Consider the following 19875-nt stretch of genomic DNA (forward strand, 5'->3'; position numbering starts at 1 on the left):
CTGTAGATCCGAGTGTCTTCTGCATAGTTGTGGTCGGACACATTGAAGGTGAATTTATTTCATCGAAACTTTCATCACGTATTTTATAATTGACAGATTTAAATGAAAGAAAACAAAATCCTGATTTCATTTCTTCAGTATTGTTTTTGATAAAAATGGTCGCTGACTGTTAAAACCACACAAGTGACTTTTTTTTTTTTATTGTTGCAGGTTTTTACCAGCATTCAGGAAAAGGCCATCGAAGCAGAGATGGCGAAGACAAAAGACGTCAGCATGGAGCCAACTGTCTTAAGTCTTCAGGACGATCTAGTAAGACCGTAAAAACATCCTTAAATTTGGTAATGTTCCAGGGAAAAAATGCCTCCAAAGTTAGGCAAATATTTGGAGAAAGGGAACGAAGCGGCATTTTCCTGAATGTTCTTTTAAGAGCGAGTGTGTTTGGTCAGAATGATGCGGCCAAGGAGTTTGAGGAGAAACACAAGCAGGACAAAGAGAAAGTGAGAGAACTGGACCTGGAACAGTAAGTATGGGACATCTCCTACGTGGACCTTGTTGATGGGGACCAGATAAAGTGGTTGTCCATTTCCAGGTACAAGATCCGCGGCGATGACGAGGAATGGGATGAGGTGCTGAGGACAGCTGGCGGCACGGCCATGGTCAGCATCAAAAGGTGCGGCACTCAGCCTCAGGACGGTCACCGGGTGTTGATGTGAAGTGCAGGCTAACGTGAGTCCACTGTGACAGTGACAAGAAGAGGAAGCTGGGCGGAGGAAACGAGGCGACGGCCAATGGTGGTGTGGTGCATGGGAAGCAAAGGAAGAAGGAAATCCAGCATGGAAAGTTCAAGAAGAACAAACATGGCAAATCTGGAAAGAAGGCGTTCAAGTGATGTCACTTTATTAAATTACGTAGAATAAATAGATGCTTTTTTTAATCAAAATACTTTGACTTGATCATTAAGTGTTTTTGCTTCATTGCTACAAGGATTAGGACACATTAAAAAAAGAGTTAGTATTTTCCCTTTACCAGAACATGAGGTAAGTCGTTGGCAGAGCTGCCTGTCTAAAAAAAAAGCTCATTTGAGGACCCGAGGCTGTAACTCAGTCCACTTTTGTCTCAGCCGCTGCTTGACCGCGTCCGGTGCAAAGATGCAGTCGATGGCCCGCTGGGAGAGCACCCACACGGCCTGCTGGTCCAGACCGAAGGTGGCCGCCGCCAGCTGGTACTCCTGAGACAAGTCAGTACTGAACACTCCCTTGTCGTCCGTCTGTCACGGAGAAGGACAAAAGAGGAACATCCTGGTGAGCATGAAGATTGTTGTTCCTCACCACTTTCACTTCCTGCATCCTCAGCGCTTTTAAAGTACTCACATTTGAGTACACATTGAAGTGTTGATGTTACAATGAGGCAGGTTTAGTGGAGGCTTTGAAGAGCACAGGAAGTGTGAGGAGAATATAAACTACACACGAGGTGAGGACTCTTCAAAATCCACACAAATCACTTCTTTATTCCAGCAGATTCTCACAATATATTATCTGACATATAAATTATAATAAAGCTTTAAAAAAAAAAAAAAAGAAGTTACAAAAGCTCCTCTTGGATGCTGACCTAAAACATATTTTAAATTGATTCCAAAATATTATATATATTTTTTATATTTATAAATATACATATATATATGTATATTTATAAATATACATATATATATGTATGAATATATATGTGTATACATATGTGTACGTATATATATATATATATATATATATATAATATAATATATTTACATACATACATATACATATGTATACATACATGTATACATACATATATGTATACATACATACATATATGTATACATACATACATATATGTATGCATACATACATATATGTATGCATACATACATACATATATGTATGCATACATACATACATGTATACATACATACATATATGTATGCATACATACATATATGTATGCATACATACATACATGTATGCATACATACATACATGTATGCATACATACATACATGTATGCATACATACATACACACTTACATACATACATACACACTTACATACATACATACACACATACATATATGTATACATACATACATATATGTATACAGACATACATACATACATATATGTATACATACATACATATATGTATACATACATACATACATATATGTATGCAAACATACATATATGTATACATACATACATACATATATGTATACATACATACATACATATATGTATGCATACATACATATATGTATACATACATACATACATATATGTATACATACATACATATATGTATACATACATACATACATATATGTATGCATACATACATATATGTATGCATACATACATATATGTATACATACATACATACATATATGTATGCATACATACATATATGTATACATACATACATACATATATGTATGCATACGTACATATATGTATACATACATACATACACACATACATACATATATGTATACATACATACATATATGTATACAGACATACATACATACATATATGTATACATACATACATGTATGTAATAATCCCGGACAGACTCTGCAATAAACTAAACACTCTTGGCCTCCCCCCTCTCACAAAGGCCTGGATAAGGGACTTCCTAACGGACCGACCCCAGAATGTGAGACTTGGCCCCCACCTCTCATCCACCCGCACGCTGAGCATGGGCCCCCCACAGGGTTGTGTGCTGAGCCCCCTCCTCCTCTACTGCCTCTACACCCATGACTGCAGTCCAGCCCACAGTGACAACCTTATCGTCAAGTTCGCTGACGATACCACAGTGGTCGGCCTCATCTCCAGGGGTGACGAGGCTGCCTACAGGGAGGAGGTCCTGAAGCTGACGGCCTGGTCTTCGGAGAACAACCTCGCTCTCAACCACCAACAAGACCATTGTGGACTTCAGGAGGAGCAGCACCGACCCTGCCCCCCTCTACATCAACGGCGAGCGTGTGGAGGTGGTCCACACCTTCAGCTACCTTGGAGTCCACATCTCTAACCACTTTTCCTGGACAGTCAACACCACAGCAATCATCAAGAAGGCTCAGCAGCGGCTACACTTCCTGAGAGTCCTCGGGAAGTACAACCTGAAGCCTGACCTGCTGCTGACCTTCTACCGCTCGTCCATCGAGAGCCTGCTGACCTACTGTATTACAGTATGGTACGGCAGCTGCACTGCAGCAGACAGGGAGAGGCTGCAAAGAGTGGTCAAGACAGCTCAGAAGATCATCGGCCGCCCTCTCGCCTCTCTGATGGACATCTACACCACCCGCTGCCTCAACAGAGCCAGTGCCACCATCAAGGACAGCACCCACCCTGGCTCTCACCTGCTGCCCTCTGGTATGCGCTACAGGTGCATTAAAACCAAGACGAACAGGCTAAAGAACAGCTTCTTCCCCAGGGCCATAACCACCCTGAACACACTTCCCCATTGACCCTCATAACTGCCTTCTCTTCGGTGCAATAACTCATTCTACCAACCACCCTGTTTCATGTTTCACCCTCTGTGTAGTGTACATTTGTTTTATTGCACTGTATGGAATGGCCTCAATCTCCTTACCCTGCGTAATGACAATTAAGCTGATTCTGATACATACATACATGTATGTATGTATACATACATGTATATATACATACATGTATGTATGTATATATACATGTATGTATGTATACATACATGTATTTATGTATACATACATGTATATATACATACATGTATGTATGTATATATACATGTATGTATGTATACATACATGTATATATACATACATGTATGTATGTATATATACATGTATGTATGTATACATACATGTATTTATGATTGTATACATACATGTATGTATGTATACAATCATACATGTATCCATACTTACATGTATGTATGTATGTATAAAACATACATACATACATGTATGTATGTATATATACATACATACATGTATTTATGATTGTATACATACATGTATGTATCCATACATATGTATGTATGTATACATACATACATGTATGTATACATACATACATGTATGTATACATACATAAATACATGTATGTATACATACATACGTATGTATGGATATGTATACATACATACATGTATATATCCATACATATGTATGTATGTATACATACATACATATGTATGGATATATACATGTATGTATGTATGTATACATACATACATGTATGTATACATACATACATACATGTATATATCCATACATACGTATGTATGTATGTATACATACATACATGTATGTACATACATAAATACATGTATGTATGTATACATACATATGTATGTATACATACATACATGTATGTATACATATCCATACATACGTATGTATGTATACATACAAACATACGTATGTATGTATGTATGTATGTATGTATACATACATGTATTTATACATACATACGTATGTATGTATGGATACATACATGTATGTATGTATACATACATACATACATGTATATATCCATACATACATACGTATGTATGTATGTATACATACATACATGTATGTATACATACATACATGTAAGTATGGATACATACATGTATGTATGTATACATACATACATACATGTATATATCCATACATACATACGTATGTATGTATGTATACATACATACATGTATGTATACATACATGTATATATCCATACATACATACGTATGTATGTATGTATACATACATACATGTATGTATACATACATAAATACATGTACATATACATACATATGTATGTATACATACATACATGTATGTATACATATCCATACATACGTATGTATGTATACATACATACATACATGTATTTATGTATGTATACATACATGTATGTATGTATACATACATACATACATGTATGTATACATACATAAATACATGTATGTATGTATACATACATATGTATGTATGGATATGTATACATACATGTATGTATGTATACATACATACATACGTATGTATGGATATATACATGTATGTATGTATGTATACATACATGTATGTATGTATGTATACATACATGTATGTATATATATGTATATTTATGTATGTATACATGTATGTATACATACATGTATGTATGTATACATACATACGTATGTATGTATACATACATACATGTATGTATACATACATAAATACATGCACATATCCATACATACGTATGTATGTATACATACATACATACATGTATGTATACATACATACATATTTATGTATGTATACATACATACGTATGTATGTATACATACATACGTATGTATGTATACATACATACGTATGTATGTATACATACGTATGTATGTATACATACATACATGTATGTATACATACATAAATACATGCACATATCCATACATACATACGTATGTATGTATACATACATACATGTATGTATACATACATACATGTATGTATACATACATGTATGTATACATACATACATGTATGTATACATACATAAATACATGCACATATCCATACATACATATGTATGTATACATACATACATACATGTATTTATGTATGTATACATACATGTATGTATGTATACATACATACATATGTATGGATATATACATGTATGTATGTATGTATACATACATATGTATGTATGGATATGTGCATGTATTTATGTATGTATACATACATGTATGTATACATACATATGTATGTATACATACATACATGTATGTATACATACATATGTATGTATACATACATACATGTATGTATACATACATACATACATGTATATATCCATACATACGTATGTATGTATGTATACATACATACATACATACATGTATGTATACATATCCATACATACGTATGTATGTATACATACATACATGTATTTATGTATGTATACATACATGTATGTATGTATACATACATACATACATATGTATGATATATACATGTATGTATGTATACATACATATGTATGTATGGATATGTGCATGTATTTATGTATGTATACATACATGTATGTATGTATACATACATACATGTATGTATGTATACATACATACATGTATGTATACATACATACATGTATATATCCATACATACGTATGTATGTATGTATACATACATACATGTATGTATGTATACATACATATGTATGTATACATACATACATGTATGTATACATATCCATACATACGTATGTATGTATGTATACATACAAACATACGTATGTATGTATGTATGTATGTATGTATGTATACATACATGTATTTATACATACATACATGTAAGTATGGATACATACATGTATGTATGTATACATACATACATACATGTATATATCCATACATACATATGTATGTATACATACATACATGTATGTATACATACATACATGTATGTATACATACATACATGTAAGTATGGATACATACATGTATGTATGTATACATACATACATACATACATGTATATATCCATACATACATACGTATGTATGTATGTATACATACATACATGTATGTATACATACATAAATACATGTACATATACATACATACATGTATGTATACATATCCATACATACGTATGTATGTATACATACATACATGTATTTATGTATGTATACATACATGTATGTATGTATACATACATACATATGTATGTATGTATACATACATATGTATGTATGGATATGTATACATACATGTATGTATGTATACATACATACATACGTATGTATGGATATATACATGTATGTATGTATACATACATACATGTATGTATGTATACATACATGTATGTATATATATGTATATTTATGTATGTATACATGTATGTATACATACATGTATGTATGTATACATACATGTATGTATGTATACATACATACGTATGTATGTATACATACATACATGTATGTATACATACATAAATACATGCACATATCCATACATACGTATGTATGTATACATACATACATACATGTATGTATACATACATACATATTTATGTATGTATACATACATACGTATGTATGTATACATACATACGTATGTATGTATACATACATACGTATGTATGTATACATACATACATGTATGTATACATACATAAATACATGCACATATCCATACATACATACGTATGTATGTATACATACATACATGTATGTATACATACATACATGTATGTATACATACATGTATGTATACATACATACATGTATGTATACATACATAAATACATGCACATATCCATACATACATATGTATGTATACATACATACATACATGTATTTATGTATGTATACATACATGTATGTATGTATACATACATACATATGTATGGATATATACATGTATGTATGTATGTATACATACATATGTATGTATGGATATGTGCATGTATTTATGTATGTATACATACATGTATGTATACATACATATGTATGTATACATACATACATGTATGTATACATACATACATGTATGTATACATACATACATGTATATATCCATACATACGTATGTATGTATGTATACATACATACATACATGTATGTATACATATCCATACATACGTATGTATGTATACATACATACATGTATTTATGTATGTATACATACATGTATGTATGTATACATACATACATACATATGTATGATATATACATGTATGTATGTATACATACATATGTATGGATATGTGCATGTATTTATGTATGTATACATACATGTATGTATGTATACATACATACATGTATGTATACATACATACATGTATATATCCATACATACGTATGTATGTATGTATACATACATACATGTATGTACATACATAAATACATGTATGTATGTATACATACATATGTATGTATACATACATACATGTATGTATACATATCCATACATACGTATGTATGTATGTATACATACAAACATACGTATGTATGTATGTATGTATACATACATGTATTTATACATACATACATGTAAGTATGGATACATACATGTATGTATGTATACATACATACATACATACATGTATATATCCATACATACATACGTATGTATGTATGTATACATACATACATGTATGTATACATACATACATGTAAGTATGGATACATACATGTATGTATGTATACATACATACATACATGTATATATCCATACATACATACGTATGTATGTATGTATACATACATACATGTATGTATACATACATAAATACATGTACATATACATACATATGTATGTATACATACATACATGTATGTATACATATCCATACATACGTATGTATGTATACATACATACATGTATTTATGTATGTATACATACATGTATGTATGTATACATACATACATATGTATGTATGGATATATACATGTATGTATGTATGTATACATACATGTATGTATGTATACATACATAAATACATGTACATATACATACATATGTATGTATACATACATACATGTATGTATACATATCCATACATACGTATGTATGTATACATACATACATGTATTTATGTATGTATACATACATGTATGTATGTATACATACATACATACATACGTATGTATGGATATATACATGTATGTATGTATGTATACATACATGTATGTATGTATACATACATGTATGTATATATATGTATATTTATGTATGTATACATGTATGTATACATACATGTATGTATGTATACATACATGTATGTATGTATACATACATGTATGTATGTATACATACATACGTATGTATGTATACATACATACATGTATGTATACATACATAAATACATGCACATATCCATACATACGTATGTATGTATACATACATACATACATACATGTATGTATACATACATATTTATGTATGTATACATACATATTTATGTATGTATACATACATATTTATGTATGTATACATACATACGTATGTATGTATACATACATACGTATGTATGTATACATACATACATGTATGTATACATACATAAATACATGCACATATCCATACATACATACATATGTATGTATACATACATACATGTATGTATACATACATACATGTATGTATACATACATGTATGTATACATACATACATGTATGTATACATACATAAATACATGCACATATCCATACATACATATGTATGTATACATACATACATACATGTATGTATACATACATACATACATATTTATGTATGTATACATACATGTATGTATGTATGTATACATACATACATATGTATGTATGGATATGTGCATGTATTTATGTATGTATACATACATGTATGTATGTATACATACATACGTATGTATGTATACATACATACGTATGTATGTATACATACATACATGTATGTATACATACATACATAAATATGTATGTATGTATACATAAATATGTATGTATACATACATACATGTATGTATACATACATGTATGTATACATACATACATGTATGTATACATACATGTATGTATACATACATACATGTATGTATACATACATACATACATGTATATATCCATACATACATGTATGTATCCATACATACATGTATGTATGGATATATACATGTATGTATACATACATGTATGTATGTATACATACATACATGTATGTATGTATACATACATACATATGTATGGATATATACATGTATGTATGTATACATACATATGTATGTATGGATATGTGCATGTATTTATGTATGTATACATACATACATATGTATGTATGTATACATACATACATGTATGTATACATACATACATATGTATGTATGTATACATACATACATGTATGTATACATACATACATGTATGTATGTATACATACATACATGTATGTATACATACATACATGTATGTATGTATGTATACATACATACATATGTATGTATGTATACATACATACATGTATGTATACATACATACATGTATGTATACATACATACATGTATGTATACATACATACATACATGTATGTATCCATACATATATACATGTATGTATCCATACATACATACATGTATGTATCCATACATATATACATGTATGTATCCATACATACATACATACATACATGTATGTATCCATACATACATACATGTATGTATCCATACATACATACATGTATGTATCCATACATACATACATGTATGTATCCATACATACATACATGTATGTATCCATACATACATACATGTATGTATCCATACATACATACATGTATGTATCCATACATACATACATGTATGTATCCATACATACATACATGTATGTATCCATACATACATACATGTATCCATACATACATACATGTATGTATCCATACATACATACATGTATGTATCCATACATACATACATGTATGTATCCATACATACATACATGTATGTATCCATACATACATACATGTATGTATCCATACATACATACATGTATGTATCCATACATACATACATGTATGTATCCATACATACATGTATGTATCCATACATACATACATGTATCCATACATACATACATACATACATACATGTATGTATCCATACATACATACATACATGTATGTATCCATACATACATACATACATGTATCCATACATACATACATACATGTATGTATGTATCCATACATACATACATACATGTATGTATGTATGTATCCATACATACATACATGTATCCATACATACGTACATGTATGTATGTATGTATGTATCCATACATACATACATGTATGTATCCATACATACATACATGTATGTATGGATACATACATACATGTATGTATGGATACATGTATGTATGTATGTATGTATGGATACATACATGTATGTATGTATGTATGGATACATACATGTATGTATGTATGTATGGATACATACATGTATGTATGTATGTATGGATACATACATGTATGTATGTATGTATGGATATATACATGTATGTATGTATGTATGTATGGATACATACATGTATGTATGGATACATACATACATACATGTATGTATGTATGAATACATACATACATACATGTATGTATGTATGAATACATACATACATACATGTATGTATGTATGGATACATACATGTATGTATGGATACATACATGTATGTATGTATGGATACATACATACATACATACATGTACGTATGTATGGATACATGTATGTATGTATGGATACATACATACATACATGTATGTATGTATCCATACATACATACATGTATGTATGGATACAATTATAAATTGTAGAATTATATATCTAGATCTAGCTTTATATCTAGATCTAGATATATATCTAGATCTAAATATATAAATCTAGACCTAGAATTATATATCTAGATCTATTTATATATCTAGAATTATATATATATATCTAGATCTAGAATTATATATCTAGACCTAAAATTATATATCTAGATGTAGAATTATATACCTAAATGTAGAATTATATATCTAGATATATAATTCTACATCTAGATATACAGTATGTATGTATGAAGATATGTATGTATGTATGTATGAACATATGTATGTATGTATGTATGAACATACGTATGTATGAACATACATATGTATGTATGAACATACATATGTATGTATGAACATATATATGTATGAATGAACATATGTATGTATGTATGTATGTATGAACATACATTTGTATGAACATATGTATGTATGTATGAACATCCATTCGTATGTATGAACATCCATTCGTATGTGTGAACATACCTATGTATGTATGAACATACATATGTATGTATGAACATACGTATGTATGAACATACATATGTATGTATGAACATACATGTGTATGTATGTATGAACATACATGTGTATGTATGTATGTATGAACATACATGTGTATGTATGTATGTATGAACATACATGTGTATGTATGTATGTATGAACATACATGTGTATGTATGTATGTATGAACATACATGTGTATGTATGTATGTATGAACATACATGTGTATGTATGTATGAACATACATGTGTATGTATGTATGTATGAACATACATGTGTATGTATGTATGTATGAACATACATGTGTATGTATGTATGTATGAACATACATGTGTATGTATGTATGTATGAACATACATGTGTATGTATGTATGTATGAACATACATGTGTATGTATGTATGTATGAACATACATGTGTATGTATGTATGTATGTATGAACATACATGTGTATGTATGTATGAACATACATGTGTATGTATGTATGAACATACATGTGTATGTATGTATGAACATACATGTGTATGTATGTATGAACATGCATGTGTATGTATGTATGAACATGCATGTGTATGTATGTATGAACATACATGTGTATGTATGTATGAACATACATGTGTATGTATGTATGAACATACATGTGTATGTATGTATGAACATACATGTGTATGTATGTATGAACATGTGTATGTATGTATGAACATACATGTGTATGTATGGATACATGTACATGAACATACATGTGTATGTATGTATGAACATACATGTGTATGTATGTATGAACATACATATGTATGTATGTATGAACATACATATGTATGTATGAACATACATGTGTATGTATGTATGAACATACATGTGTATGTATGTATGAACGGACATGTGTATGTATGTATGAACATACATGTGTATGTATGTATGAACATACATGTGTATGTATGTATGAACATACATGTGTATGTATGTATGAACATACATGTGTATGTATGTATGAACATACATGTGTATGTATGTATGAACATACATGTGTATGTATGTATGAACATACATGTGTATGCATGTATGAACATACATATGTATGCATGTATGAACATATATATGTATGTATGTATGAACATATATATGTATGTATGTATGAACATACATATGTATGTATGTATGAACATACATATGTATGTATGAACGTACATGTGTATGTATGTATGAACATACATGTGTATGTATGTATGAACATACATGTGTATGTATGTATGAACATACATGTGTATGTATGAACATACATATGTATGCATGTATGAACATATATATGTATGTATGTATGAACATACATATGTATGTATGTATGAACATACATATGTATGTATGAACATACATATGTATGTATGAACATACATATGTATGAATATATATATGTATGTATGTATCAACATACATATAATAATAATAATACCTGGGATTTATATAGCGCTTTTCTAAGTACCCAAAGTCGCTTTACATGTTAAAAACTCATCATTCATTCACACCTGGTGGTGGTAAGCTACTTTCGTAGCCACAGCTGTCCTGGGGTAGACTGACGGAAGCGTGGCTGCCAATTTGCGCCTACGGCCCCTCCAAACACCACCTATCATTCATTCAACATTCAATCACCGGTGTGAGCGGCACCGGGGGCAAGGGTGAAGTGTCCTACCCAAGGACACAACGGCATGGTAAGAGGCGGGGAGCGAACCTGCAACCCTCAGGTTTCTGACACGGGCGCTCTACACACTACGCCATGCCGCCCCGTTGATACATACATACATATGTATGTATGTATCAACATACATATGTATGTATGAACATATGCATGTATGTATGTATGTATGAACATACATATGTATGTATGTATGAACATACGTCTGTATGTATAAACATACATCCATTCGTATGTATAAACATACATAGGTATGTGTGAACATACATATGTATGTATGTGTGAACATACATATGTATGTATGTGTGAACATACATATGTATGTATGTATGAACATACATATGTATGTATGTATGAACATACATATGTATGTATGTATGAACATACATATGTATGTATGTATGAACATACATATGTATGTATGTATGAACATACATATGTATGTATGTATGAACATACATATGTATGTATGTATGAACATACATATGTATGTATGTATGAACATACATATGTATGTATGAACATACATATGTATGTATGTATGAACATACATATGTATGTATGTATGAACATACATATGTATGTATGTATGAACATACATATGTATGTATGTATGAACATACATATGTATGTATGTATGAACATACATGTGTATGTATGAACATACATATGTATGTATGAACATACATATGTATGTATGAACATACATATGTATGTATGAACATACATATGTATGAATGAACATACATATGTATGTATGTACGAACATACGTATGTATGTATGTACGAACATACGTATGTATGTATGTACAAACATACGTATGTATGTATGTACATACGTATGTATGTACGTACATACGTATGTATGTACGTACATACGTATGTATGTATGTACATACATATGTATGTATGTACATACATATGTATGTATGTACATACATATGTATGTATGTACATACATATGTATGTATATACATATGTATGTATGAACATATGTATGTATGAACATATGTATGTATGTATGAAAATATCTATGTATGTATGTATTTACATATGTATGTATGTATGAACCTACATATGTATGTATGTATGAACCTACAAGTGTATGTATGAACATACGTATGTATGAATGTATGTATGAACATACATATGTATGTATGAACATACGTATGTATGTATGAACATACATATGTATGTATGAACATACATATGTATGAATGTATGTATGAACATACATATGTATGTATGAACATACGTATGTATGTATGAACATACATATGTATGTATGAACATACATATGTATGTATGAACATACATATGTATGTATGAACATATGTATGTATGTATGAACATATGTATGTATGTATGAAAATATCTATGTATGTATGTATTTACATATGTATGTATGTATGTATGAACTTACATATGTATGAACATACGTATGTATGAACATACGTATGTATGTATGTATGTATGAACATACGTATGTATGTATGAACATACATATGTATGTATGAACATACATATGTATGTATGAACATACATATGTATGTATGAACATACATATGTATGTATGTATGAACATACATATGTATGTATGAACATACATATGTATGTATGAACATACATATGTATGTATGAACATACATATGTATGTATGTATGTATGAACATACATATGTATGTATGTATGTATGAACATACATATGTATGTATGTATGAACATACATATGTATGTATGTATGAACATACATATGTATGTATGTATGAACATACATATGTATGTATGTATGAACATACATATGTATGTATGTATGAACATACATATGTATGTATGTATGAACATACATATGTATGTATGTATGAACATACATATGTATGTATGTATGAACATACATATGTATGTATGTATGAACATACATATGTATGTATGAACATACATATGTATGTATGAACATACATATGTATGTATGAACATACATATGTATGTATGTATGTATGAACATACATATGTATGTATGTATGAACATACGTATTTACGAACATACGTATGTATGTATGTACAAACATACGTATGTATGTATGTACATACGTATGTATGTATGTACATACATATGTATGTATGTACATACATATGTATGTACATACATATGTATGTACGTACATACATATGTATGTATGTATATACATATGTATGTATGAACATATGTATGTATGAACATATGTATGTATGTATGAAAATATCTATGTATGTATGTATTTACATATGTATGTATGTATGAACCTACATATGTATGTATGTATGTATGAACCTACAAGTGTATGTATGAACATACGTATGTGTGAATGTATGTATGAACATACATATGTATGTATGAACATACGTATGTATGTATGAACATACGTATGTATGTATGAACATACATATGTATGCATGAACATACATATGTATGTATGAACATACATATGTATGTATGAACATATGTATGTATGTATGTATGAACTTACATATGTATGAACATACGTATGTATGAATGTATGTATGAACATACGTATGTATGAATGTATGTATGAACATACGTATGTATGTATGAACATACGTATGTATGTATGAACATACATATGTATGTATGAACATACATATGTATGTATGTATGTATGAACATACATATGTATGTATGTATGTATGAACATACATATGTATGTATGTATGTATGAACATACATATGTATGTATGTATGTATGAACATACATATGTATGTATGTATGTATGTATGAACATACATATGTATGTATGTATGTATGAACATACATATGTATGTATGTATGAACATACATATGTATGTATGAACATACAAATGTATGTATGAACATACATATGTATGTATGAACATACATATGTATGTATGAACATACATATGTATGTACATACATATGTATGTATGAACATACATATGTATGTATGTATGAACATACATATGTATGTATGTATGAACATACATATGTATGTATGTATGAACATACATATGTATGTATGTATGAACATACATATGTATGTATGTATGAACATACACATGTATGTATGAACATACATATGTATGTATGTATGAACATACATATGTATGTATGTATGAACATACATATGTATGTATGTATGAACATACATATGTATGTATGTATGAACATACATATGTATGTATGTATGAACATACATATGTATGTATGTATGAACATACATATGTATGTATGTATGAACATACGTATGTATGTATGTACGTACATACATATGTATGTATGTACATACATATGTATGTATGTACATACATATGTATGTATGTACATATGTATGTATGTATGTACATACATATGTATGTATGTACATACATATGTATGTATGTACATACATATGTATGTATGTACATACATATGTATGTATGTACATACATATGTATGTATGTATGAACATACGTATGTATGTATGTACGTACATACATATGTATGTATGTACATACATATGTATGTATGTACATACATATGTATGTATGTACATATGTATGTATGTATGAACATACATATGTATGTATGTATGAACATACATATGTATGTATGTATGAACATACATATGTATGTATGTATGTACATACATATGTATGTACGTACATACATATGTATGTATGTACATACATATGTATGTATGTACATACATATGTATGTATGTACATACATATGTATGTATGTACATAAAGATACTAAATGACATGGCTCCCGTGAAAACAGTCAGGATCAAAGCCCGCTCGGAACCATGGATGAATCCGGACCTATTAGCTGCCATAAAAGACAGAGACAGGAAATACTCTGAATACCAAAAATGTAAAACAGAAGTAGATAAACAACCCAATAATATCAACCTCAAATTACTACTTTCAATTCTCAAAAAGCAATGCAATAAATTAAGAAATAAGTCAACCAACCTGACTAAATCCTTTAAAAAAAATTACATTAACGACAAAATAGAGGAAAACACGAATAAGCCACGTGAGCTCTGGAAAATTCTCAACAACCAGCTTCCTGGTTGCAGCCAGAAACTTAAAACAAGACTCACCAACATCAGCATCAAGGAGGGTGACTCCCTCATTACAGACAAAATGGAGGTGGCTAGCAGACTTAACATCTTTTTCACCAGCATAGCCGCAACTCTTGTCAACAAGCTGTCCCACCACTCTGGTCGCTTTGGTGTAGAACACATTAAAGCCTTCTACAGAAAGCTAGGAGTATCCAACGATGATTTCAAATTAGAAATGGTCACAGCTGATGAGGTGTTTAAAAAATTGAGCGCGCTCCACCCTAACAAGGCCACCGGCCTTGATAATATTCCCTCCAGATTCCTCAGGGACTCTGCCTCCATCATTGCCCCGATCATCACGCACATAATAAACCTATCAATTACACAAGGCCAAGTACCAAAAGATTTTAAGATAGCAAGAGTAACTCCCCTCTTTAAAAAAGGAAGAAAATTGGAACCTGGCAACTCCCGACCTGTTTCTATTCTCAGCTCCATTTCGAAAGTAATGGAGAAAATAGTTTATGAACAGGTGGATAGTTACCTTGCCACTAATAAACTCATGTACAAATTCCAATCCGGCTTCAGAACTAACCACTCCACTGACACATGCCTTCTCTATCTGACCGACCACATCAAACATGAGGTGGACGCGGGCAAATACTGCGGCATGGTCATGCTGGACCTTCAGAAGGCCTTTGACACCGTTAACCACGCTATACTGTTGGATAAGCTCAGAGCAATCGGATTTAACAAAACCTCTTGGAGCTGGATGCAGTCTTACTTGGAGGGGAGGGAGCAGGTGGTAGAGGTGAACGGCACCATGTCCCCCCCCCCCCCTCTCGGTGAGCTGTGGAGTCCCCCAAGGCAGTATATTGGGACCTTTACTGTTCCTAATATACATAAACGACATGTCATCAGCATGCGACTGTGTATTGTTTTTGTTTGCGGATGACTCTGCCCTGCTGGTATCAGACAAGGACAAGTCACAGGTGGAGAAAATCCTCAGTGCTGAGCTCTGTAGAACTTGCACCTGGCTCGCTGACAACAAGCTATCCATCCACTTGGGTAAAACAGAATCCATCCTGTTTGGGTCCCACATCAAACTTAAGAGAGTCAATGACTTCACCATAAAAGTAGGTGACAGTGTCATCACCAGGAAAGATGAGGTCACCTACCTAGGTTCCATTCTAGAGGCTAACCTTTCCTGTGACAAAATGGCAACCAAGGTAATCAAAAAGGTTAACCAACGAACGAGATTTCTCTACAGAATTTCCTCTCTGGTCAACAAAAGCACCTTGAGGATTCTGGCGGGAACTCTCGTTCAACCCTTTTTCGATTATGCATGCACCTCCTGGTACCCTAGCACCTCCAAAACCCTCAAATCTAAACTCCAAACATCTCAGAACAAGCTAGTCAGGTTACTTCTAGACCTCCACCCCAGATCCCACCTCACTCCTACCCACTTCTCTAAAGTGGGCTGGCTCAAGGTGGAGGACAGAGTTAAACAACTTGCACTGAGCCTAGTCTATAAAATCCGCTACACCTCCCTGATACCGAAGTACATGTCAAACTACTTCCTTAACGTAAATGACCGCCATAACCACAACACCAGGGGGAGCTCCACTAACCACGTTAAACCCAGATTTCGAACAAACAAAGGTCTTAACTCATTCTCTTTCTATGCCACATCAATGTGGAATGCGCTCCCAACAGGTATAAAAGAAAGGGCATCTCTATCCTCCTTCAAAACCGCAATAAAAGTTCACCTCCAGGCAGCTACAACTCTAAACTAACACCCTCCCCGGATTGCTAATAATCAAATGTAAACAATCAAATGCAGATACTTTTTCTTTTTCTTATGCCTTCTGATCTCTCTCTCTCTCTCTCTCTCTCTCTCTCTCTATGTCCACTACTTGATGTCCATACCCCCCCCCCATCCCCCTGATTGTAAATAATGTAAATAATTCAATGTGATTATCTTGTGTGATGACTGTATTATGATGATAGTATATATGATAGTATATATCTGTATCATGAATCAATTTAAGTGGACCCCGACTTAAACAAGTTGAAAAACTTATTCGGGTGTTACCATTTAGTGGTCAATTGTACGGAATATGTACTTCACTGTGCAACCTACTAATAAAAGTCTCAATCAATCAATCAAACATATGTATGTATGTACATACATACATATGTATGTATGAACATACATATGTATGTATGAACATACATATGTATGTATGAACATACATATGTATGTATGAACATACATATGTAT

General features: G+C 31.2%; 2 protein-coding genes across 2 annotated transcripts in view; one reads left to right on the forward strand and one right to left on the reverse strand.

Annotated features, from left to right (window-relative positions):
- The window catches only part of nat10 (N-acetyltransferase 10), a 59054-nt gene extending 58118 nt beyond the window's left edge, over positions 1-936 (forward strand). The window contains exons 26-29 of the mRNA XM_062035176.1: positions 211-309; positions 447-520; positions 590-670; positions 745-936. Of these exons, the coding sequence (XP_061891160.1) occupies positions 211-309; positions 447-520; positions 590-670; positions 745-889 (399 nt within the window). The 3' untranslated portion in view covers positions 890-936. The remainder of the gene's footprint in view (positions 1-210; positions 310-446; positions 521-589; positions 671-744) is intronic.
- adal (adenosine deaminase-like) overlaps positions 716-19875 on the reverse strand; it is a 41579-nt gene continuing 22419 nt past the window's right edge. The window contains exon 10 of the mRNA XM_062035177.1: positions 716-1267. Within this exon, the coding sequence (XP_061891161.1) occupies positions 1076-1267 (192 nt within the window). The 3' untranslated portion in view covers positions 716-1075. The remainder of the gene's footprint in view (positions 1268-19875) is intronic.

This window comes from Entelurus aequoreus, linkage group LG24 (genome assembly GCF_033978785.1).
Source record: "Entelurus aequoreus isolate RoL-2023_Sb linkage group LG24, RoL_Eaeq_v1.1, whole genome shotgun sequence".
Lineage (NCBI taxonomy): Eukaryota > Metazoa > Chordata > Actinopteri > Syngnathiformes > Syngnathidae > Entelurus > Entelurus aequoreus.